Source organism: Solanum lycopersicum, chromosome 2, assembly GCF_036512215.1.
Source record: "Solanum lycopersicum chromosome 2, SLM_r2.1".
NCBI lineage: Eukaryota > Viridiplantae > Streptophyta > Magnoliopsida > Solanales > Solanaceae > Solanum > Solanum lycopersicum.
Window position 1 is genome coordinate 47560920 of NC_090801.1, and position 27652 is coordinate 47588571.

Here is a 27652-nt window from a genome sequence, read left to right on the forward strand (position 1 = left end):
GGGACAAATGAGGAGAGCAAAAACTCTACAGGGAAATCTGATCCACAAGGTGAATAGGAAAACACAAGACCTGCAATTATTTGAGTCAAGTGCAAATGAGTTTATCAAAGCAACTAATCTTATAGGTAGAGTCAACTTCCTCTGCACTTTTACAAATCCTGAGGCGCCCGACTCTACTAAGATTACATTGTACCCACCTGCATCTGAAATTCAACCACCATTAGCTGATGACAAGTTGTTGATTTATTCAAGAGTACCATCGGCAAACAACAATTCAATGAATAACACTACTGTTAGGCTGTACTGTTCATTCTACATGTAACTGTTCATACTTTGAATAATTAATATGTACTTCACTGTCGTGCAAGTTTATCCACAAAGTGTTATCACGAACTATTGATTACTTTCTTTCTCTCTATTGTATTTTTTATTCATTAAGTGTGTGTGAATTCAATCCTAAGACCTATATGATATTATTTCTCATAATATAAACACTGACACTAAAAGAAGGAAGAAAACAATGATAGCAATTTATTGGAATGCATGTACAGAAGCAGATGACATCCCTCCAACAGTTAATAAAGTTAAAAAAGAAAAAAGAAAAAAAAAGGGAAGATGCCTGGAGAAGGCAACATCAAATTAATGTAATGTGGTTTTACGGTATTTTTAATGTTTTTTTCTTAAGTTCAATATGTGTCTAGGATTTTTTGTAGTAATTTTAATGATTTTTATCTGTGTTTTCCAGAAAAGTTGTACAAAATAGAAATGCAGAAGAAGAAAGTAAAAAAAATCAAAATATTTATTACACCCCACCCTCACGTCTTTTCTTCTTCACATCTCACAATCCTCATCTTCTTCACACCTCATTAAACTTAAAATAAACCAATAACAAGACGTAATCAAGAAACAAATTACTTGATATAGGAGTAAAGTTTTGAGAAGTCTCAATAGTTGGAGCTTCGATGGACATTTTGAGCGAATTGGATAATCGATTGAAAATGGGAAGAATTATTTTTCTACTATCATGATTTTTTAAGAAATCTGAAAAATATTTATAACTATAAACCGCAACAAATAACAATGGGAACCTTCTTGTGGATACATTTTGATATGGAAGAATTCTTCAACTCCATGACTAAACTTTAGATTTTAGATAATTTTTTTGATGGTCATTGTTAAAAGCTCTTCTTTACCATTTTGCTATGAAAAAGACATAATTATTAAAGAACTTTAATAATTGATTAAAAATTAATTAGTGTCAAATATAATTAATAAAATAAAACAGAAGTAATAAAAAAAGAAAAAATAATACAACTTCAGATATGACGAGTGTAATACACGAATAATGTTGCATAAAATTCACTTTAAAATAATTAAGATAGTACAAGTTTATAAAGGAATTCATGTTTTTTCCCTAATTTATTTTCTTTGGTTATGTTCATTTAACATAATGTTGACAGCTCACATGAAAAAAGAAGTACTTAAAACGTGTCAAATTTAGTGGTATAGAATTATTCGTTCTCGTTGATTTTTTGTCGATGAGAATGATTCACGGAGATAACGTTATTTCTATATATCGTTTTTAAAAAATTGTAATCTCACACGTTATTTTTATATCGGTTCTTTTTTAAAAAAATTGTTATCTCACAATATGTCATAGTAATATATTAAATTTTTTCTATTGATTTTTTATTTAATAATTATCTTTAGGAAATGGATATTCATAGTAAAAAGCCTGAAAGACTTTTCCTGTATTCATGAATTTTTGATTCTACCAAAAACATTACACTGAAATTTGTTTCGGAGGGAAGGAGTTGAAAAAATATGAAATAAATAAAGAAAAATTTGCAAAAATTTAAATCTATAAGAATATATGTGTCATCAGGATCGTCTCGATTATAAGGTTTCTAAAGCAATCGTTTGGGGTGTCAAATTGTTTTGGCCGTACATTTTCTCTCAAAGATGTTTGTATATATTATGTCAAAAAATCTCATGTATTTATAACTTTGAAAATAATTTTTTGTATTGACAATACAATTGAGAAATTGAATATTGGTTAGTTTATTGGAGCGTCTTTTTTAGATTCTTATGTGGTTAGTTAATTGTAGTATCGTTTTTAGTTTTGCATGTGGCTATCTATTTTGTTGTCTAGCTCATTATATTTTGACAATTATCATGAACCAACAGTATTGTGTTCTTAAAATATTTACTTTTGTTTATTCTCCCTTCAATATTTTTTTATTCTTTCATTATTGAATATTCTTTAAGTCTATTAAACGTTTAAACATTCTACATTATGTGATATCTATTTTTGTGTGTTTATAAAAGAATCAGATTTATTTATGGTGTCTTATTCAAATTTCAAGCACTAAAACTAATCAACACTATTTTAATATTATTTATTAACTTATCAAATTCATCACTACACTATTTTAACATCATCATATTTCAAAAAAAAATTGAGTCATGTTTTATTATTTCAACTTTATATCATATAATTTTCAATGAAAATATACATTGTTTACATGTTTACTTCATAATGTCTACATATATCTTGCCTCTCCAGACATCACTTGTAGGATTACACTAGTATATTATAATTATTCAATTTATATTTATTAACTAAAAATAATAGGGGCCTATTTATAATGTTTGGCTTTAAGCCCCCAAACTTGTTGAGACGACCCTGTGTATCATTTAAATTAGGCTTAATCTATCGCAGGTCCCTTAAAATTGACATAAATTTTCACTTAGACACCTTAACTAAGCTTTGTTCATTTTAGACACCTCATGTCATGTCTCGTTGTGTCATTTTAATACTTTTTACTGTCGTGGCATAGTGAGTGTAATACACTCAATACCTACGTGTAAAAGGCTCATTTAATCATTTTTATTTTATTGTTTTTCATTTTCTTCCTCATTTCTCAACCGCCGTCTCCCAAAATTTGAACTCCTTCCATGGAGAAATAGTTTTATTGATGCTACAAAAAGAAAAAAAAAAGAATTTCAACACGAAGAAATTTCACAATAAAATAAATTTCAATCTACTAAAAAAGTCAAGATTCATGTTATCGCAAAGAAGAAGGGCAGCGGAAAAATTTGAAAAAAATCGAATGGTGGGATGGGAGAGGAGTTCAGAACCTAAATGAGACACAAAAAATAAAAATGGCCAAAATAAGTCACTATTTTAAAAAGTAACCAAAATAGTCTTAAAAGAAGAAATATTCAATTTATCCAATATTTCAAACGTTTTTCGTTAGTCCATAATAAATATATTTAAATATATAACGAAATTATTTCTTATACTTTATAAAATATAAGAAATATGCTTGATTTAGTTTGTAACACAAAATCAACAATATATCCTGCATTTATTTTTGTTCAACGTGACATTTTTAACTTTTACTAATTTCTCATCTAATGTCAATTGTAATTAGTTGGAAATAACAATTATTGACGTTCATATGCTAGACTTAGTTTGGAACACAAAATCAACGATATATCCTACCTGTTATTATGATTTTATTTTTGTTCCACGTGACATTTTAAACTTTTAGTTCAAATTTCTCATCTAAAGTCAATTGTAATTAGTTGGAAATAACATTTTTTACATCCATGAAAGCGAATAATTGTTACTTTCTTGGTTCCATTTTATATGTTATATTTTTTCATTATATTTATATTATAAAATTATATAATTTTATCCGTTTACTTTTAATTAATATTTTTTAAAGTTAATTTTATTAATAAAATGACAAAAACAATTAATTATTCTAGCAAAAAATGATAATTTATGCATAAAATTTATAAAATATCAAGTATTATAATTTAATTATTTATAAAAATATAATAAATAAAATAAGACAGAGAATATTTCTAACTAATTACAATTGACATTAGAAATTATCAGAAGTTAAAATTGATTGATTTAGGCAAAGGCCTAAAATCATAATTGAGATGGTAAATTTGTCCTTACCAATTTATATTGAGCCATGAATTAATAATTGCACATGATATGATTAGTCATTCGTAGCCGTATGTCTTATATTTTATGGCTATACAGTATTGCTTTTCGAGTTCAGTCAAAATCATCGTGGACCCATTTAATTTGTCCCCTAGCATCTATGTAAAAGTTGCTTATTTTTATTAGGGAAAATACTCTTATTAAATTTTTAGGAAAAATTTATTTATATCATCGGTTAAAAGTTTAGCTCATTTATGTTATTATTATTAAAGAAAAAATTTATTCATGTCATTTCTTTAATAATGATTTTGCAAAACTATTTTTGACATGTAGCCAATTATAATTCGGTCACATCATTAATTTTTTTAATTAAAAAAATTATAAATCTGAAAAAAAATTGATTTTTTAATATTTTTTCAATTAAATAAAATTGATGAAATTGATTACGTGGCCGAATTATAATTGGCCACGTCATCAATTTTTTAATAAAAAAATCAAACTTCTGAATAAAAATTGAATTTTTTTTTGATTTTTTTATTTGACGACATGGCCGAATTATAATTGGCCACGTCATCAATTTTTTAATAAAAAAATCAAACTTCTGAATAAAAATTGAATTTTTTTTTGATTTTTTTATTTAAAAAAATTTGACGACATGGCCGATTTATAATTGGTCATGTGTCAAAAATAATTTCCAAAATCATCGTTAAAAAATAATGGCATGAATGATCCAAAAGGTATATAATATTATAAAAACAATGTTGAGAGAGATAATAAGACCTTAATTTAGTTAAGGTGTATCTCCGAAATTTTAATCACAGTCTGAGAATACTTATATATTTTTCCATTAAAAAAAATATAAATTAGACAAAGAAAAATATAATAATAATGATAATAAAATCAGTTTATAACGTGAATATATATATATATATATATATATATATATATATATATATATATATATATATATATATATATATATATCTGTGTCACTGTGACCAAATTGTTTTTGCTAAAAGGATTATTTCGAAATATTTTAATTAATTTTGTCTTTGATTTTAAATGAATATCAAGTGACCATAACATTCTTTTTCTTTTTTAATTCGTTTCGCTCTAATTCGTATCATATAAACTTGTTTCGCATAATTTGTTTAATATTTTTTTCCTAGTTAAATTTGATATTAATAATAAAATTTATAAAAATAATAATTTATTTTTTTCATTAAATTGTATTAATTTAATAAGATGGTGACTTAAATTTTTAGAAGTCAACTGAAAACATGTAAGAAATTGTATAATTATTTAATGAACCATTTTCATGTATAACTATCTTGAATATTTTAGTAGCTTTAAAGATATTATCTTAATAATAATGTTCTCTCTCTTATAACATATAAAAAATTAAAATTAAATTTGAACTCATATAAAATTATATACACTTACTGTCACGACCCAAATCCGGGCCGCGACTGGCACCCACACTTACCATCCTATGTGAGCGAACCAACCAATCTAAACCTTAACATTTCAATGTAATATCAACATAAAGTAATGCGGAAGACTTAAACTCATTAATAAAATCAATAACTATTATTATTCCCAAAATCTGGAAGTCATCACCACAAGAACATCTACGATCAAATGACTAAACTAAGAGTATTCTAAGAAGTTAAAAATACATAAGAAGCTAGTCCATGCCGGAAGTTCAAGGCATCAAGACTTGAAGAAGAAGATCCAGTCCAAGCTAGAAGCATTAGCTCACCCTGAATTTCCGATGTAGTAAGACTGGCTTGAGTTACTGTTGAGTCGAAGATGACGGCACGTTTGCTGCGCTCCACAAATAAACAAGAAGAAAACAATAAAAGTAGGGGTCAGTACAAAACACGGGTACTGAGTAGATATCATCGGCCAATTCAAAATAGAAAACAGTATGTATTAAGCAATATCATAAAATCAACTAATATCCTTAGCATGCAGCATTTACAGTTACCATAACCCTTGGTTACAACACCAAGCACATCAATGAGGACTCACACCTCCTCATCATACTCATTTGGGAATTTAGTTCATTAGATTGGATATATTAACATATTTCAAGATTCATTATCTTTATTCCCCTCGTGTCGGTACGTGACACTCCGCTCCTCAATATACTATCCTGGTGTCGGAACGTGACACTCCGATCCTCATTCTATCCTGGTACCGGAACGTGGCACCCGATCCATATTCTATCCTGGTGTCGGAACGTGACACTCCGATCCTCATATACTATCCTGGTACCGGAACGTGGCACCCGATCCATATTCTATCCTGGTGTCGGAACGTGACACCCAATCCTCATATACTATCCTGGTACCGGAACGTGGCACCCGATCCATATTTTATCCTGGTGTCGGAACGTGACACCCGATCCATATTCTATCCTGGTACCGGAACGTGGTCCCTGATCCTCATATACTATCCTGGTACCGGAACGTGGCACCCGATTCTCTAATCTCACTACTTTCCTTCATCAAGCCTTCTTTTATACCAAGGCATCATCATTAACAAAGTAGATTAGGGTTTCTTTTCAAGATTTGGGATTCAATAGCTTCATCATGCTTATTTATTCACAATTACATAATCACATCATTCATGCAAGCATACAATTAAGCATATAGAAGGTTTACAATACTACTAACACATATCATTCGCTATTAAGAGTTTACTACGAATAGCATGAAAACCATAACCTACCTCCACCGAAGAATTGAAATCAAGCAAGTTAATCCTCAAAGCTTGGTGCTTTCCTCTTCTCTCGATCGTTTCTCTCGTTCAACTTTCTCTCTCTTTCTCTTGTTCTTTCTATTTTCTTTATTCAAACCCTCTTTATTTTACCCTAATTAGTATATAATTAAGAATAAAAGATGGCAATAATAACCCACTAATTAACTTAAGGTTACCTCTTTTAACCCCCAAGTAATTAGACTTATTAACATTAACCCACTAACTTTATAATTAAGGCAAGAATAGTCAAAAACGTCCCTTAAAACGTATCAAGAAATCCGACCCAGACTGGGATTGCGCAACCTGCGACGGCCCGTCGTGCCTGCGACGGTCCGTCCTGCAGGTCGTCGCAAGGGTCAGAGACTCAATTTCCACTGAATAATCTGTGACGGTCCGTCACACCTGTGACGGTCCGTCCTGCCATTTCGTTACGAAGTTCAGAGAGTCGATTTTCAGTACTCAATTTTCAGTTTTTCTAAGTTTTTTGAAACGAGACCCTGCGACGGTCCGTCGTGCCCATGACGGTCCGTCGTTGGGTCCGTCGCCTCAGCCTGTTTTTCCAGAATAAAATCTGCTGCTCAAAACGACTAAACAGGTCGTTACAATAGATACCAATTTACCCATCGTTCGTCCCCGAACGATCAAAAGAGGAAAACAAGGGCGAAAAGGAGTACCTGAATCTGTAAACAGATGTGGGTATTTTTCTCGCATATCCGCCTCCTTCTCCCAAGTGGCTTCTTCAACGGGTCGATTCTTCCATTGCACCTTGATGGATGCAATCTCTCTTGACCTCAACTTGCGAACTTCTCTATCTAGAATAGCAACAGGCTCCTCCTCATAAGACAAGTTCTCATCAAGCAAAACTGAATCCCAACGGATAATGTAGTTTCCATCCCCATGGTATCTTTTCAACATCGACACATGGAATACCGGATGTACTCCGGACAGCCCTGGAGGCAAGGCTAACTCATAAGCCACCTCCCCTACTCGCTTAAGTACTTCAAATGGTCCAATGTACCTTGGACTTAGTTTACCCCTTTTACCAAACCGCATCACCCCTTTCATTGGTGAAACTTTCAACAAGACTTGTTCACCCTCCATGAACTCTAAGTCTCTAACCTTTCGATCTGCATATTCTTTTTGTCTACTTTGCGCCGCTAGAAGCTTTTCTTGAATAGACTTCACTTTTTCCATCGAATCCCTCAAGAGATCAGTACCCCAAGGTCTAACCTCGAACGCATCAAACCAACCAATGGGAGACCTACATCTCCTACCATACAATGCTTCAAATGGAGCCATATCAATGCTTGAGTGATAGCTATTATTGTATGAAAACTCCGCTAAGGGTAGGAAGCTATCCCAATGGCCACCAAACTCTATCACACATGCACGAAGCATATCTTCCAACACTTGAATCGTTCTCTCAGACTGACCATCGGTCTGAGGATGGAACGCAGTACTAAGGTCCAACCTAGTACCCAATTCCGCCTGCAATGTTTTCCAAAACTTAGAAGTAAACTGCGTACCTCTATCTGATATGATGGATAGTGGAATCCCATGCAATCGAACGATTTCTGAGATATAGATCTTGGCTAACTTCTCTGCATTGTAAGTCACCTTTACCGGAATGAAATGAGCAGATTTAGTTAACCTATCAACAATCACCCAAATGGAGTCATACTTACCCATTGTCCTTGGAAGACCAACCACAAAGTCCATTGCAATTCTTTCCCACTTCCATTCCGGAATGGGCATTCTCTGAAGTGTTCCTCCGGGCCTTTGGTGTTCATACTTTACTTGTTGACAGTTTGGACACTTGGCAATAAAGTCAACAATATCACGCTTCATTCTGCTCCACCAAAAGTGTTGTTTTAGGTCACGATACATCTTGGTTGCACCCGGATGTATAGAATACCTTGAACTATGAGCCTCTGTCAGAATAGTGTTGATCAAATCATCGACGCGGGGTACACATACCCATTCTCAAAACACCTTCCTCATCGATTTGTGCTTCCTTAGCCTCCCCTCGCAATACTTTATCTTGGATTTGCCTTAGTTTCTCATCATCAAACTGTTTTCCCTTAATTTTGTCAAGAAAAGAAGATCTTGACTCCACACTAGCCAACAATCCTCCCTTCTCATTTACTTCTAGCCTCATCAAGCCGTTAGCCAGAGTCTGAACCTCTCTAGCCAATGGACGTCTAGAAACTTACAAGTGAGCTAGACTTCCCATGCTTCCCGCTTTTCTACTTAAAGCATCCGCCACAACATTCGCCTTCCCCGGATGATACAAAATAGTGATGTCGTAGTCCTTCAGTAGTTCCATCCATCTCCTCTGTCTCAAGTTCAAATCCTTCTGAGTAAAGACATACTGAAGGCTACGGTGATCCGTGTAGACCTCACACTTAACCCCATATAAATAGTGTCTCCATTGTTTTAATGCAAACACTACCGCAGCCAATTCCAAATCGTGGGTCGGATAGTTACGTTCATGCACCTTTAATTGCCTTGATGCATAAGCAATCACACTCTTCTCTTGCATTAGTACTGCGCCCAAACCAGAATAGGATGCATCACAATAAACAATGAAGTTCTTACCCTCTACTGGCAAGGTAAGGATAGGTGCGGTAGTCAACAAAGTCTTGAGCTTCTGAAAGCTTTCCTCACATTCGTCCGACCATACAAATGGAACATTCTGCTTAGTCAGGTTCGTCAATTGGGAAGCAATAGAAGAGAATCCCTTGACGAATCGACGGTAGTAGCTAGCTAACCCAACAAAGCTCCTTATTTCTGACACATTAGTAGGTCTTACCCAATTCTTTACTGTCTCAATCTTAGAAGGATCCATCATCACTCCATCCTTAGAAACCACGTGTCCCAAGAAGGACACTACATCTAGCCAAAACTCACACTTAGAGAACTTGGCATAAAGCTTTTTCTCCCTCAACATTTCCAATACCATTCTCAAATGCTCTTCATGTTCCTTCTTGCTCTTTGAGTATACCAATATATCATCAATAAATACGATCATGAAGAGGTCCAAATATGGCTTAAAAATCCCGTTCATCAAGCTCATGAACGCAGCAGGGGCATTCGTAAGACCAAAAGACATCACTACAAATTCGTAATGCCCATACCTCGTTCGAAAAGCAGTCTTTGGCACATTCGTTGCCCGTATTTTCAATTGATGATAACCGGATCTCAAGTCAATCTTAGAGAAGACACAAGCACCTTGTAACTGATCGAACAAATCATCAATGCGGGGAAGAGGATACTTGTTCTTTATGGTTACCTTGTTTAGTTGTCTGTAGTCTATACACATTCGAAAACTCCCATCCTTCTTCTTTACAAACAAAACCGGAGCACCCCAAGGAGATGCACTTGGTCTAATAAAGCCTTTGTTCAATAACTCTTGAAGTTGTGCCTTTAACTCTCTTAACTCCGCGGGAGCCATTCTATAAGGGGGTATAGAAATGGGGCGTGTGCCCGGTTCGAGATCAATACAGAAGTCAATATCCCTATCTGGTGGCATACCAGGAAGATCTGCAGGGAACACATCCAGAAACTCACGGACTACTGAAACCGACTCAATCGAAGGCACTTGGGTAGTGTCATCCTTGATATGTGCCAAGAAAGCTAAACACCCTTTACTAACCATTTTCTTAGCACGAAGAAAGGAGATGATACGCACCGGATTGGAAGTGTAGTCACCCTCCCACACTAACGGATCTGTCCCAGGCTTGGCAAACGTCACCAATTTAGCATTACAATCCAAGATCGCAAATTGCGGAGAAAGCCAAGTCATACCCAGAATTACATCAAAATCATCCATTTCTAAGATAACCAAATCTACATAAGTGTTGCTCCCCACAAAGTTCACCAAACAAGACCTATACACCTTTTCAACTACCACAGACTCACCCACCGGAGTAGAAACACGAATAGGCATATCAAGTAATTCACAATGTAAAGTTAGACCATTAGCAAATGAGGAAGATACATAAGAAAATGTGGATCCAGGATCAAACAATACGGAAGCCATGCAATCACAAACCAAAAGATTACCTGTGATGACAGCATCAGATGCCTCTGCTTCAGACCGCCCAGGGAAAGCGTAACAATGGGCCCTATCGTTCGTCTGTCCGTTGCCCCTACCTTGTTGTGATGTAGTGACTCCAGTTTGCCCATCACCTCGGTCGTTTTGGTGACCACCATTTCCTCGACCACCACGTCCTCCAGAATAACGGCCTCTGCCATGACCACCTCTACCTCTAACATTTGGAGGTCTGTAACTCTGTTTTGGACAATATCTCTTAATATGTCCAATCTCCCCACATCCATAGCACTCTCTGGGTTCATGCATAGGTCTCTCAGAGAAGTGTTGACCGGTCGGAGATGGATCCCCAACTACAGTCTGTAGTGAAGACTAATTGGTCGGACTGAGTAACTTCCGGAACCTTGTCCTCTAGAGTAAGAACCATTAGACTCACCTCCCTTTCGAAACCTTTTTAATGTCGATGTCGGGGTGAAGTCATCGGGCTTCACTCCTTCCACCTCTATCACGAAGTCTACCACTTCTTGGAAGGATTTTGATGTAGCCGCTACCTGTAAGGCCGAAATCCGCAACTTTGATCTCAACCCCTTCACAAAACGGCGAATCCTCTCTTGTGGACTGAAACAAAGTTGCGTGGCATATCTGGATAGTGCACGAAACTTAGCCTCATATGCATTGACCTACATCCTGTCTTGCTCTAGGCTCAAGAACTCATCCCTTTTCCTATCCCTCAAAGTTCGGGGGATATACTTCTCCATAAACAAGCTAGAGAATGAGGCCCAAGTCATAGGTGGTGCCTCTGTTGGTTGACACTCAATATGTGACCGCCACCACATTTTGGCGTTCCCTTGAAACTGATAACTCACGAACTCAACACCAAACCGTTCTACTATACCCATCTTGTGTAGTAGCTCATGACAGTCAACCAGAAAATCGTAAGCATCCTCAGATTCCGCACCCTTGAAGACTGGAGGTTTCAATTTCAAGAACTTACTGAAAAGTTCATGCTGATCATTTGTCATTATAGGCCCAGTAGTCAGACGTGGAAACGTGCCTATTTCCAATGGAACATCCATGCGGGGAGCCATAGTAGCCGCATGTTGTACCTCCGTAGCCTGAGGTGCTGGTGCAGAAAACACTGGGGGTGTCTGGCCCTGATCAGATAACCCGCTAAGATAAGCCAGAACCTGATTGATCATCTCTGGGGTAGGTTGGGGTGGCAATCCCTCATTCTGCACTTGTTCAGTTTCCCCATCCTTCCCTTCTCTTATTACTTCCTCAATCGGTGGAGGAGTCACTGTCCTATTATCAGATGGGCTAGGCGCTCGTCCTCTTCCCCTAGAGGACGTCCTCCCACGACCTCTACCACGGCCCCTTGCCGCTGTTCTTCCTCGAGCCACAGCCCCAGTGGCTGGCTCAGTTGTTTCTTGTCTGGCCGGTGTTGGTGTTGGCGTAGTCGTTGCTCTAGTTCTAACCATCAGCGAAGGAGAGTGAAGATGGTCAGATACCAATTCGTATCGCCTAGATACCAATTGGACTCAAGTAGTAGCACGAAAGAAAGAATGAAAGAGTGAAATTTTCCTAAAGTCTTATAGCCTCTCAAGGAAAAGTAAAGGCGTCCCCCTACCGTTCCTTAAGACTCTACTAGACCTGTTCTTGTGTGATGAGACCAACGAACCTAATGCTCTGATACCAAGTTTGTCACGACCCAAATCCGGGCCGCGACTGGCACCCACACTTACCCTCCTATGTGAGCGAACCAACCAATCTAAACCTTAACATTTCAATGTAATATCAACATAAAGTAATGCGGAAGACTTAAACTCATTAATAAAATTAATAACTATTATTATTCCCAAAATCTGGAAGTCATCACCACAAGAACATCTACGATCAAATGACTAAACTAAGAGTATTCTAAGAAGCTAAAAATACATAAGAAGCTAGTCCATGCCGGAAGTTCAAGGCATCAAGACTTGAAGAAGAAGATCCAGTCCAAGCTAGAAGCATTAGCTCACCCTGAATTTCCGATGTAGTAAGACTGGCTTGAGTTACTGTTGAGTCGAAGATGACAGCACGTTTGCTGCACTCCACAAATAAACAAGAAGAAAACAATAAAAGTAGGGGTCAGTACAAAACACGGGTACTGAGTAGATATCATCGGCCAATTCAAAATAGAAAACAGTATGTATTAAGCAATATCATAAAATCAACTAATATCCTTAGCATGCAGCATTTACAGTTACCATAACCCTTGGTTACAACACCAAGCACATCAATGAGGACTCACACCTCCTCATCATACTCATTTGGGAATTTAGTTCATTAGATTGGATATATTAACATATTTCAAGATTCATTATCTTTATTCCTCTCGTGTCGGTACGTGACACTCCGCTCCTCAATATACTATCCTGGTGTCGGAACGTGACACTCCGATCCTCATTCTATCCTGGTACCGGAACGTGGCACCCGATCCATATTCTATCCTGGTGTCGGAACGTGACACTCCGATCCTCATATACTATCCTGGTACCGGAACGTGGCACCCGATCCATATTCTATCCTGGTGTCGGAACGTGGCACCCGATCCATATTCTATCCTGGTGTCGGAACGTGACACCCGATCCTCATATACTATCCTGGTACCGGAACGTGGCACCCGATCCATATTCTATCCTGGTGTCGGAACGTGACACCCGATCCATATTCTATCCTGGTACCGGAACGTGGCACCCGATCCTCATATACTATCCTGGTACCGGAACGTGGCACCCGATTCTCTAATCTCACTACTTTCCTTCATCAAGCCTTCTTTTATACCAAGGCATCATCATTAACAAAGTAGATTAGGGTTTCTTTTCAAGATTTGGGATTTAATAGCTTCATCATGCTTATTTATTCACAATTACATAATCACATCATTCATGCAAGCATACAATTAAGCATATAGAAGGTTTACAATACTACTAACACATATCATTCGCTATTAAGAGTTTACTACGAATAGCATGAAAACCATAACCTACCTCCACCGAAGAATTGAAATCAAGCAAGTTAATCCTCAAAGCTTGGTGCTTTCCTCTTCTCTCGATCGTTTCGCTCGTTCAACTTTCTCTCTCTTTCTCTTGTTCTTTCTATTTTCTTTATTCAAACCCTCTTTCTTTTACCCTAGTTAGTATATAATTAAGAATAAAAGATGGCAATAATAACCCACTAATTAACTTAAGGTTACCTCTTTTAACCCCCAAGTAATTAGACTTATTAACATTAACCCACTAACTTTATAATTAAGGCAAGAATAGTCAAAAACGTCCCTTAAAACGTATCAAGAAATCCGACCCAGACTGGGATTGCGCAACCTGCGACGGCCCGTCGTGCCTGCGACGGTCCGTCCTGCAGGTTGTCGCAAGGGTCAGAGACTCAATTTCCACTGAATAATCTGTGACGGTCCGTCACACCTGTGACGGTCCGTCCTGCCATTTCGTTACGAAGTTCAGAGAGTCGATTTTCAGTACCCAATTTTCAGTTTTTCTAAGTGTTTTGAAACGAGACCCTGCGACGGTCCGTCGTGCCCATGACGGTCCGTCGTTGGGTCCGTCGCCTCAGCCTGTTTTTCTAGAATAAAATCTGCTGCTCAAAACGACTAAACAGGTCGTTACACTTACAACCCATCCTGCATTAATTTTAAACGTTTCACTTCAACCCGCTCCATACAATCTTAAACCCGCTGCACCTCGTATAGCCTTAAATCTAACCCCGCCCCGCATCCACCTGCCCATCGTCATCCCCAACTCTAGGGGTGGGCATTCGGTATTTCGGTTCGGTTCAGTTTTTTTTTCGGTTTTTTCGATTTTCAGTTTTTGTAAATTGTGTACCGAATACCGAACCGAAATATTTCGGTTCGGTTCGGTTTTTTTTAATTCGGTTCGGTTTTTTATTTCGGTTTTTTAATGGGCCTGTTTAGTGGGCTTTTTAAAATTTTAAACTTAACAATTTTTTCAATTTTTTGTTTGATTTTTCAACTTAATGGGCTTTGATATTTCAACTTAATGGACTTTGATATTTCAACTTAGGGTTTCTTATTTTTTTAAAAATAATTATTTAATATTAATTATTATTAAATATAATATAATTTATAAATTATAATATAATATTTCGGTTTAAACCGAAATACCGAATTCCAAAGTAATATGTACCGAAAACTGAACCGAAATACCGAAAATACAAAAAATTAAATTGAATACCGAACCGAAAACCGAAATACCGAAACCAAAATTCTGAAAAATTTTGGTTCGGTTCGGTGTTTCGGTTTTTCGGTTTTTATGCCCACCCCTACCCAACTCTAGCCAATGCGTGAGAACCACAAACCATAATTTCAAAATATTTGTCCCTTTCCTTGAATTATTATACAAAACCAAATTAAACAATAGGTCAAAGACCATCAAACATCAATAACGTGCTAGAACTTATTAACCAATAAATATTGGGGCCAAGGGTGGACCCACCCTAGGCCGACGGATTTTAAGCGATACTCCTTCGTTAAAAAAGTATATTGAAATTTTTAGTTTAGTAATTAAGGGATTGCAAATGTTTTTAAAGGTTGTGTGTTCTAAAGCTCTAGTAACTTCATAATTATTTTTTTTAGTTTCTTATCATAACTATTGACACCCCTTCATAAGAATCCTTCGTACGTCACTCTGATTGAGGCAACACTAATGAGTGTCCAAAACTGATTGGGGCAACACTAATGAGTGTCCAAACTTGTTGGAGGTCACTCCCCATGTTTTAAATGTCCAATGCTTGTTGGAAAGTGATTGGTGTGAAACTTGATGGTCCCTCTTCCCTTGAAAATGGGGGTCTAATGCTTGTTGGAAATCGAATGATGTGAAACTTGATGGTGGGAATAAGATTTTTCATAAATAAGTATTTGATCGATAAATAAATGGTGCTTCACTAATTTGTATAAAATTATAAAAAGTTATAACTAGTAATGTACGTTTACTATTAAGATAATTTTATAAGGAAAATTATTTTAATATTTAGTATGATAATTCTTGTACATGGTTGGATATTGCTTGAATTTAATTGGGAATTTTATATAGATAATATATTATATAACATTATTTACGAATTATAATATATCTTTTATTCTTACACATATAAGTCCTATTTTTCTTAGGAAAACTTACATAAATATGATACAATAAAAAAATATTTACTATTTATAGCAATAATATTTTTTTTCACTTGATCACTTTTATTTCATTTATAATACAAGTTTAATATATATTACAAAGAACAATTTATTATTCACATATAATACAAGTTTTAATGATGGATAGTACATTTATCACACATTTTAATACACTTATAATACAATGCGTCATTTTTTTACCAAACATACATAATATATTTTTAAAAACAATTATAGTTTTTATATATTGCAGACATAATTCACTTTTAATACATATTGCATATTTAACATAATATTGCTAAAAATGATAATAACTAAAAAATATCGCTAAAATTAGTAATTATTCATTAAAATGTATCAATTTATGCTAATTACTAGTACTTCGCACATATAGCAAACACAAAATTCAAATTTATATGTTATAGCAAAGTTTGCATAATTGCGCTCCATAGCAAACATATATGTGTATAATTCGCTATATATTTAACATAATATTGCTAAAAATGATAATAACTAAAAAGTATCGCTAAAATTAGTAATTATTCATTAAAATGTATCAATTTATGCTAATTACTAGTACTTCGCACATATAGCAAACACAAAATTCAAATTTATATGTTATAGCAAAGTTTGCATAATTGCGCTCCATAGCAAACATATATGTGTATAATTCGCTATACATATACAACTGAAAGTCATGCCTATTTCGCTATACATATATACAAAGAAGCAATTGTATAATTTGTTGGTTCCTCTTTAGATTTGTATAATTTCGCTAGTAGGCCGTTTGCATAATGTTGTTAGCCTCTCATTTTGTACAAATCCTTGTTAGTCTCTCAATTCAATTGTATGTGTTTGTATATCTGTATGAAATTTGAATTTGTATACAATTGAATTGTATAAAACGAGAAAGAGAGAAATTATATACAATTTGAATTTAAATAAAACGAGACAGAGAGAAAGGCAAAAGAGACTTCAGCAGGGAATATACAATTGAATCGAATTGTATAAACGAGAAAGAGAAAAATTATATACAATTTGAATTTGTATAAAACGAGAAAGAAAGAAAGGCAAAAGAGACTTGGGCAGGAAAATATTTGTATTGTATAATTATAAGTATATAGGACGGAGATATATATATTTGCATGTGTATATACAATTATACAAACAGAAACACAATTTATACAATTCTATTATATAAAACGAGAGAGGCGAGCGACTAAGAGCGAGTGAGAGAAGGAGAGCGGCGACTGACAAAAAATTTGCTATGGAACACAAATAAATCAAACGATAGCTATTGTATTTATTTTACATTATTAGTTTGTTATTCTATATAATTTTCCTTTTAAATATACATTGATAATAAGATTAACAGATCTTAAGAATAAATTGCCAATTCATTTTAAAAACATATAGTAATACATCTTTCCCATCTTAAAAATAATAATTCTACTTATATTAAAATAATATTTGAAATTTCAATATATATTTTTAACATTACTAATAAGAGAACAAAATATACACAATTGTGATACATTTCGAATTCAATATTTCCCTATACATAGGATGTTATAGGCATTGTTTCAATCCACATGGTAAATATATAACTAAATCATTAAGACAAACATTTCTATATTATTTAAATTAGTTTACGTTGTTAATTAGAAATGTATTATATTTATTCTGAAATAATAACTATTTAAATTAATTTATATTATTAATTAGAAATGTATTATATTTATTATGGAATAATAACTATCAAATTTATAGTAACGTATAATATTAAATTGTATTATAACTATCTTATATGTTTATACAATTTTAGTACAACTTTAACACTGATTTTTAGAGTTTCACCTTTTTTTTTCTCACTAAATCACTACCACCAAACCACCAATTTCTTAAATTAATACAGTTTTGGTACAATTACACTATAATTTTCAGAACTTTCACTTAATACATAAGTAAAGCATTTCTAATACAATATTATAAGTATAGTATGTAAATTTTAAAATAATATTAAATCAATACGTATAAAAAAAAGTTTGTTAGTATTAAAAAGATGTATCAAATCAGCTGTGTTAAAAATGTTTGTGCTGTCAAGGCATAAGATGAATGAAAAGTGTATTATAGATATTTTGTATTATAAAAGGTATTAAATCAGCTAATTCAAAGATTTTGTGCATTAGAACTTCAAGTCTTATGGATATTTTGTATTAAGAAGATACTAAATCAGCTATGTGTTAAGAAAATTGTTTTGTGCATTAGAACTTAAGTCTTATGGACATTTTGTATTAAAAAGATATTAAATCATGTGTCGAAAAAATGGTGCATCAGTCTTGGAAACAAAATTCCTTTTGTTTTTTTTTTACGAATCAGAACTCTCAACAACAATTCAAATAAGCTCATAATATCAAAAATATGGTAACAATACCCCATCTCATTCACAAATTTTCTCTTCCACCATCTATAAGACATTTGTGCCCCCCTCCCCCCAACCCCAAACCCCAAACACAAAACAATTTTCATATTCTCTAAAATTTCATACCATTTAAAAATATTTTTTAAAAAATTATCCTTTCCAATTCTCAAATTGTCACATTACACAATGTATCGCTTTGAGCGATGTATATAAAATTGAGATATGATATATCTGAAACGTTTAGAATATATCCCAATTCTATCAAATTTAAGAAATTATTTTATTTTGAATAAGAATGGGAATGAAATTTAATTAACTGCTAATACTATGTAATTTGTGGAAGAAGAAAAAAACAAAAAAGAACTCCACCACCACCCTTTAGTCATTGCACATCCACCAACCATTACATTATCACTATTGGATCACCCTACCATAACTTAAAAATTAAAGGCTAAATTATATATATATCACATTACTTTACATCCTATTACTATTTTCAATATTGCTTCCTATACCATTTTTTATTCCTAAGATACATAGGTAATAATCCATAAGATAAATGATTCTATTAAAATTTAAAGGAGGGATACATGTTTTAGAAGATAGGATACACATTTCTTAATTAATTTGAATTAATCATGGGATACAATCCCTTAAGTAAGTTATAGCAGATATAACAACTATAACGTAATTAGTGAGATATAACAACCATAACGTAATTAGTGACTCCATTTCATCGTAAATGATTTATATATCAAATTATTTTCTGAACTTCTTCATCTTCTTTGTCGAATGAAGATTCTTTTCAACCTTTAAATTTTCAATTTTTTTTTATTATGGCGAATATTACAATATTGTTAAGGCATTTCGGTTCATTGGCATCTGAAATTGAATATTAAAACTATAAAATTAATGGAATACTTTTGAGAGATAATGCAAATTATAACGATCCAGTGAATTATATTTCAACACAATAAGGAATCGATTGTAATCGAAAAAGAACGGAGATCAGATACAAGATGGAAGACAATCTAACTCCCATAGAAATCCGAGATATATAATATATTACGGGATACACAATATAAAATCTCTAAACATTTTGCTCATGTATATGTACTACAGTATTTTCAGGTCGTCGTTTAGTTGTTCGAGATACACTATAAAATTATGGCAATTTTATTTTCATATATCTGCTCAACATTATTATATTAGATACGAGCATAATAAGATCACGTGATTTAAACTTTATTACTTTTAAACATTAAATCGTTACTTTAAATAATGTGGTATAAATTATTTGTACGAGATACACAATATCAATTATAACTCTAACACATAATACCAGATACACAGAAACGATACAACCACTAAAACAAAAAAATGACTAACTTCTTTTTGTCCAAGATACATATTATTTGTCTGAGAAACACAATTTAGTCCGAGAAACACAGTTTAGCACATGCAAAAGAGAATAAAAATGGTTAAGAAAAAAAGGGATCCGTGTGGGAGTGGAAATGAGATACAAACTTTTTTTTTGTGTGATAGGGTAAGAAAACGTTTAATGAAGAAGAGGAAAGGGTAATGGTGGGATACGTGAAGTATCTGTTTTGGGATTGAGGAGGAAAACGGTTGAAAATAACAAAGAGAAATTAATTTAAATAGTTAGTGTCATACAAGTTGAGGAAATCAATTTTAAGATAATTATAGATTATCATATTTAAAGGAATTGTGTTTCTGATTTAATTTTTATAAAAGTATGGTATATTATTTAAAAAGTGGTATTATATGTAACATTTTTAAAATAGAAAACAATATGTATATTTGCTAGTTAAGTATGCGTAGATAGATAGTTTAACCAAAATTATATAGACTATTAAATTAACAAAAATCAAATTGAATAACCGTCGGGCCAGGCCCAAACTCTATCCACCAATCTTTATAAAATAAGAAGGAAACTTACGTAAATATAGTATATTAAGAAAATATTTACCAATTATAGTAATAATATTTTTTTATTTGATCACTTTTATTATAATTATAATACAATTTTAATAAATATTACAAAGAACAGTTTATTATTCACATATAATACAAGTTTTATTGATGGATAATATATTTATCACACATTTTGATACACTTATAATTTAATGTGTCAATTTTAAATTTTACTAAAGAAGCATAATATATTTTTAAAAACAATTACAATACATATATATTGCATATATAATTCACTTTTTCTATATATTACCAATTTAACATAATATTATAATATATTGCTATAAATAGTAATAAATAAAAAATATCGCTAAAATTGATAATTATTTATTAAAAGGTATGAATTCATGTAATCTTTCCAAATAAGATCTACAAGTAAAAAAGAGGAGTTAATATCTCAGTATCTCACATGCTCGTTTAATTTTGAATATTTTACTTTAAAAATCACTCAATCAATTTAAATAATTTTTTCATAAATTTCGTCAAAATACTTTAATGTTATTAGGACCAAAAAAGTATATTATATACTTCTATTAAGCCAATGGTTCAAGAAATAAATTGTATATTACTAAAATATACTACTTGGAAAGGAAATTGAATAATTAAACTAGTAACTACTAGTGTCAAAGTTTGACGTAATTATCAAATATCATTAGTTTGGTACTAATATGACAGGTTCTTTTTTTTTTTCTTGAAAATGGTGTGGTTCCTCCAATTATAAGAGCTTGTGATCTATGTTTTTCCTTAGTTTACTTTTTATCATATTTTGTTTCTAATTTTGTTTAAGGCTCGAAATGAAAAAATGAGGCACTGCTTAAAACTTCATCGTAATGACTTTAGGACGCTTGCAGCTCAACTATATTATTTTCTCATGTCGCAAGGCATAGGGCATTGTATTTGAATATAGTTGAATCTGATGGTTAATTTTGGGTTTTGTATTCGAATTTGAGGTTTTGACATAACATATTAACCAGATATAACTTTAATGACATATAGTACATATCATTTTAAGACGATTGACCGTAAACGTACCTTACAATTTAAATATAAGAAAAGTAAAATAAATGATATGAAATGCTTGATTAAGGAATCAAAACGAAATGAGTTGCTACAACAGTAATCAAACATGTCTTATAATTTAAAATTTAATTATAAAGAATATACTTGATAAATATGTATTTATGGTACGGATATTTTTGTGTTGAAAAAGATTATTTTCTAATCCTCTTTTTTTTTTTTTTTTTAAGAATTAGAAACTTTTAGCTCTTTCCTAATCGCAGAAAAAAAGTGCTTTGCTTTGTAAAATGCCCCAGGATTCATACGTAGACTTAGGGTGTGTTTGGTACATATGAAAATGTTTTCTATGGAAAAAGTTTTTTTAGAAAATGCTTTCTATGGAAAAAGTTTTCCTAGAAAATATTTTCTTGGTGAACAAGTAGATTTATGATTTATTTTTTCCTGTCTGGCTAGTGAATATAAAATACTTTTAGAAAAGGATTTTTAGTGTTTAATTTATTAATGAAAAATATTTTTGAGAAATATCTTTTATTTTTACTAGAGTAGAAAATAATTTTTGAAATTAATTTTTTTTTTTTGCAGGGGAGGGGCTGGTAGGGGGCTGGCAGGGTGGGGGAGGGGTAGGGGGTGAAAAAATTAAAAATTTAAAGTTGAAAATATTTTCTAAAAATAAAATTATTTTTTTTTGGTTGGGTTGGGGGGGATGGCAGGGTGGGGTGGGGTGGGGGTGAAATAACAAACATTTGAAGTTGAAAATATTTTTAAAAATAAAATGAAAAATTATTTTGGGAGGTGGGGTGGGAGTCGGGGGTCGAGGTGAAAAAATAGAAATTTGAAGTCGAAAATATTTTTAAAAAATAAAGCTTTTCTTGGGGGGGTGGGGGGTGGGGGGGTGGGATAAGGGGGAAATAACAAACATTTGAAGTTGAAAATATTTTTTTTTAAAAAATAAAAAATTATTTTGGGAGGTGGGGTGGGTGTTGGAGGTCGAGGTGAAAAAATAAAAATTTGAAGTTGAAAATATTTTTTTAAAAATAAACCTTTTCTTGGGGGGGGGGGGGGGGGGGGGGGGGGGGGGGGAAGGGTGAAAAAATAAAAATTTGAAGTTGAAAAATATTTTTTAAAAACAATATTTTTTTTGTGTGTGTAAGGGGGTGGGTGGTAGGCGGTGGATCGAGGTGAAAAAAATGAAATTTTGAAGTTGAAAATATTTGTTGAAAATAAACTTTTTTTGGGGGGTTTAGGGGGGGGGGGGGTTGGTGGAGGGTGGGTGGGCGGGGTCGAGGGTAGGGGTAAAGAAATGAAGATTTGAAGTTGAAAATAATTTTTAAAAATAAAATCTTTTTTTTTGGGGGAGGGGGTTGTCGGGGGGGGGGGGGGGGGGTGGTGGTGGTGGTGGTGTTGGTGGTGGTGGTGTGGGGGATGGGGGGTCCAGAATCGGGGTGAAAAAAATAAAGTTTTGGCATTCAAAATTTTTAATAAAAATAAATTTAATTTTTTTTGGAGGAGGGTGGAGGGATGATCGGGGTCAAGGGGAGGGCGGAGTGAAAATATAAAATTTTGAATTGAAAATATTTTTTAGAAATTGATATTTTTCAAACAAAAAATTTAATTTGAAGTTGGATGAGTGTTTTGGAAAATGTTTTCCTTAACTTTTGAAGGGAATTCATTTTCCTTAATCTTGAGGAAAATGAATTGATTTAGAAAATGTTTTTCAAATCTTTTGTCCCTACCAAACATGATAAAATAGAATAACATTTTTTAGAAAATATTTTCCTTCATACCAAACACATCCTTAGTTTTATAAATACACCTAATACTCAACGCATTTGGATTTGCTCAACCTAAATAATTAAATCATATGTCAAATTTTCTAATTAGCATGGTCAAAATTTTATACACTTGAGTACAAAATGGAAGTTACTGTCATAAAATAAGGGTATATTTGAGACTAGTTTTTATATATATTTTTAGCGGTAATTTATAGATGAATTTGCATTATTAACAGGACTTAAGGTCAGAGGAAATACCAATGATTTCAAATATCCAGAACCAACTAATTGTATACTTTTCCAAAAGTATTTTTCTGGTGCAGTCAATAGTGGAGAACAATCAGGATGCACTTCAAATGTCTATACTGTTCTTTATTCATACATTTGTATTATCTACTCTTGATAATAAAACTATATCTATTGTGGACTTTCTAATGGTTGAAGATGGTAGATACCAACATTTTCCTTGGGGTCATCTATCATTTTCAAAACTAATTGGTTCACTTAGACAGGATTTTGATGTTAGTAAAAAGTTGTATCGATTATATGGGATGCCATATGCACTTAACGTTTAGATATACGAATGTGCATCCAATTTAAATTCTGAAATAGCTGTGAAAGAACGAAATGTCATCCCAAGAATGTGCAATTGGAGAGTTGTGTCTGATAAGGCAAAGTTTAAAATGCTTATGTCTACCATTTTCCAAGAGGTAAATTTTATTTTTGTCTATGGAATATCGTTATTTATGTCTTGTGGTATGTTGTGAAATATTATTGTATTAACAATTAAATTATCTTATGTGTTGTGATACATTCATAATGCATGTTCAAACATTGTCCCAACAGCAGAGGAAATTGAAGCTTTTGACCTTGCTCAAGTTGAACATGCTTATTCTTCATCATTACCATTAGTACAACCAAATGAGGAAGATGATTTTGATAATTTCTCCACAAAACCTCCCGAACAGTTATTGAGGACATATTCTAGAGTGTCTGATACATCTCCTCCATCACCGCCAAAAAGAAGAAAAAAAGTGATTATACAAAAAAAGAAAGTGTCACAACAGAACCATCCTGATAAATCAAATGTGTCTCCGACACCGGATGATGATGTACAAGTTTCTAATTTGCCTCCAAATTCGAATGCTGATGATGTACATGGTTCTGTTCCAGACGTGTCTCCGAAATCGGATGCTGATGTACATGGTTCTGTTCCAGACGTGTCTCCGAACCCGGCTGCTGATGTTCATGGGTCTGCAGATTCTCAGAATGTCAACAATATAATTCCATATATTGAAGAGTTTACGTAAGTAAATTATTTTGATATTTTTAAACAATTTTTTTTATCATAAATGTATCTACAATTTGTAGGTTGACATGAAATTTGAGGAACTGATTATATTGATAAAAGCAAATCACTCCCAGTTGATGCAATCTATAGGCAAGGAAAACATCAATTTTCAAGCTAATACAAGCACATTTCAGTCTGACAAACAAACATCTCAGCAAATACCAATTGATCTTTCTGATATGGGTGGTGTAGCTGAGGATGGTGTTGGTTTTTCTGGTAAAAAGGGTGAACATCAAATCATCGACGATGCAGGGAATGTCGCCGAGGAAGGTGTTGGTGTTTCTGTAAATGAGGGTGAACAACTAGTCAGTGATACTCCAAAGGTAATGTTTATGATACATTGAACACTTTATTTTTCCATTTTAATGTATGTCGTGTATATTTCACATATAGTCAATGCTATGTATCATGTGAGCATAATCACTGTTACGTATCAGCACAAATTATATTAACAATTTTTATTTCAAAACTGCATATTCAGGATGGTGACGCACATCAGTCGCACCAAGATTTAAATGAACATATCACAGACACTTTCTTTTTCATTTTAATTGCTGTCATGTATCATGCACATTTACTCAAGACTATGTATCATGTGATTATAATCACTGTTACGTATCAGCACAAATTATATTAACAATTTTTATTTCAAAACTGCATATTCAGGATGGTGACGCACATCAGTCGCACCAAGATTTAAATGAATATATCATGGAGCAAGATGTTGATGACAATGTTCAACACAACATCCCTCATGTTTTGTCCGAAAAAACAACAATGGATGCATCGGTAGATTTTTCAATTTTAATTTATGACACACAATTTCATTACACACAAATTTATTTTAAAAATCATTACATCATATTATACAGGAATCTTCCAATTCAACAACGATATCGCCATCAACTCAAGCAGCAATAGATGCGCTTATCAAAGATTTGGGTAAATATCCTACTAATACTAGACCATTATATTCTTACAATCCACAGAATATAACTAGCAGCCAGTACTTGTTGACCGACAGTCAATTACCCACTGATATTCCCATAAGTGAGATTGGTGTTAGAACCGATTCAGTCACTCCTGCACATAGAAATAGAATGCCTTCGAGAAGGATTCAATCTCCATATTGTACTTCTTTTGGGTCAAGCGAGAAAGGAAAAGAAAAATTGAAGGATATGGCTCGACTCCATTTCCCGTTCGAAGGATCTAGCATTACAGATCAAGTTTCGCCGAAACTTATTGAGGATTACATGAATTGGTTGTCAAGGGGGCTTCTAAAAAATCATAACAATAAGTAAGTTTTATACATTATTTTTGCAAGTGTTAGGCATAATCATTTTTTATATAACTAATTCATGATACTTTGTTATATAAAAATTGTAATTAAGTGAGTGTTATGTATCATGTATATATATTCAAACTTATGTATCATATATGCAGGAACCCATCGGACGATAAATACAGATCAAAATCTTCTTCTTTTGGATTTACGATGATGGACTTTGTTGTTGCTTTTCCAATGAACAAGAATTGGTTTTATGCCATGTCACAACCAAACAAATGTTGGTCTAATGAGGTAAAAATCTTAAACTAATTATCAAATATGTATCTGTCGCGACCCAAAACCGGGCCGCGACTGGTACCCACACTTACCCTCCTATGCGAGCGAACCAACCAATCTAAACTCTAACATTGCAATATAACATCAACAGTAAATAATGCGGAAGACTCAAACTCATAAAATAAAACCAATTCATTAACTTCTAAAATTCAACATCTATTTTTCCCCAAAATCTGGAAGTCATCATCACAAGAACATCTATGATCAAATTACTAAACTAAGAGTATTCTAAGAAGCTAAAACAAATAAAAGCTAGTCCATGCCGGAACTTCAAGGCATCAAGACATGAGGAAGAAGATCCAGTCCAAGCTAGAAGCGTTAGCTCACCCTGAAGATCCGGTGTGACGAAGACTGGCTAGAATTACTGTTGAGTTGAAGACGACGGCACGTTTGCTGCACTCCACAAATAACAAAGAAGAAAACATAAAAGTAGGGGGTCAATACAAACACGGGTACTGAGTAGATATCATCGGCCAACTCAGAATAGAAAACAGTATATATTAAGCAATATCATAAAATCAACTAATATCCTTAGCATGCAGCATTTACAGTTACCATAACCCTTGGTTACAACACCAAGCACATCAATGAGGACTCACGCCTCCTCATCATACTCATTTGGGAATTAGGTTCATAAGATTTGAATATATTATCATCTTTCAAGATTCATTATCTTTATTCCCCTCGTGTCGGTACGTGACACTCCGCTCCTCAATATACTATCCTGGTGTCGAAACGTGACACTCTGATCCTCATTCTATCCTGGTGTCGGAACGTGACACCTGATCCATATTCTATCCTGGTACCGGAACGTGGCACCCGATCCATATTCTATCCTGGTGTCGAAACGTGACACTCCGATCCTCATATACTATCCTGGTACCGGAACGTGGCACCCGATCCTCATATACTATCCTGGTACCGGAACGTGGCACCCGATCCTCATATACTATCCTGGTACCGGAACATGGCACCCGATCCCCTAATCTCACTACTTTCGTTCATCAAGCCTTCTTTTATACCAAGGCATCATCATTAACAAAGTAGATTAGGGTTTCTTTTCAAGATTTAGGACTTCATCATGCTTATTATATCACAATTACATAATCACATTCATGCAAGCATACAATTAAGCATATAGAAGGGTTTACAATACTACCAATACATATCATTCGCTATTAAGAGTTTACTACGAATAGCATAAAAACCATAACCTACCTCCACCGAAGATTCGTGATCAAGCAAGCAAATTTTCCCAAAGCTTTGTGTTTTCCCCCTTCTCGATCGTCTCTCTCTCTATCGATTCCCCTTCTCTCTCTTTCTATTCTTTTCTTTTTCTTATTCCAACCCTCTTTCTTTTACCCTAATTAGTATATAATTAAGAATAAAAGGTGGCAATAATGACGCACTAATTAACTTAAGGTTACCTCTTTTAACCCCCAAGTAATTAGACTTATTAACATTAACCCACTAACTTTATAATTAAAGCA

General features: G+C 33.5%; 1 protein-coding gene across 1 annotated transcript; it reads left to right on the forward strand.

The window, feature by feature from the left end:
• The first annotated feature begins 7 nt into the window (after window positions 1-7).
• LOC138342104 (uncharacterized) lies at window positions 8-25839 on the forward strand. Its single transcript, XM_069294293.1, has 6 exons — window positions 8-300; window positions 746-780; window positions 24034-24458; window positions 24559-24861; window positions 25205-25327; window positions 25411-25839. The coding sequence occupies exons 1-6, from the start codon at window positions 8-10 to the stop codon at window positions 25837-25839; spliced, it is 1608 nt and encodes a 535-aa protein (XP_069150394.1).
• The last annotated feature ends 1813 nt before the right edge of the window (window positions 25840-27652 follow it).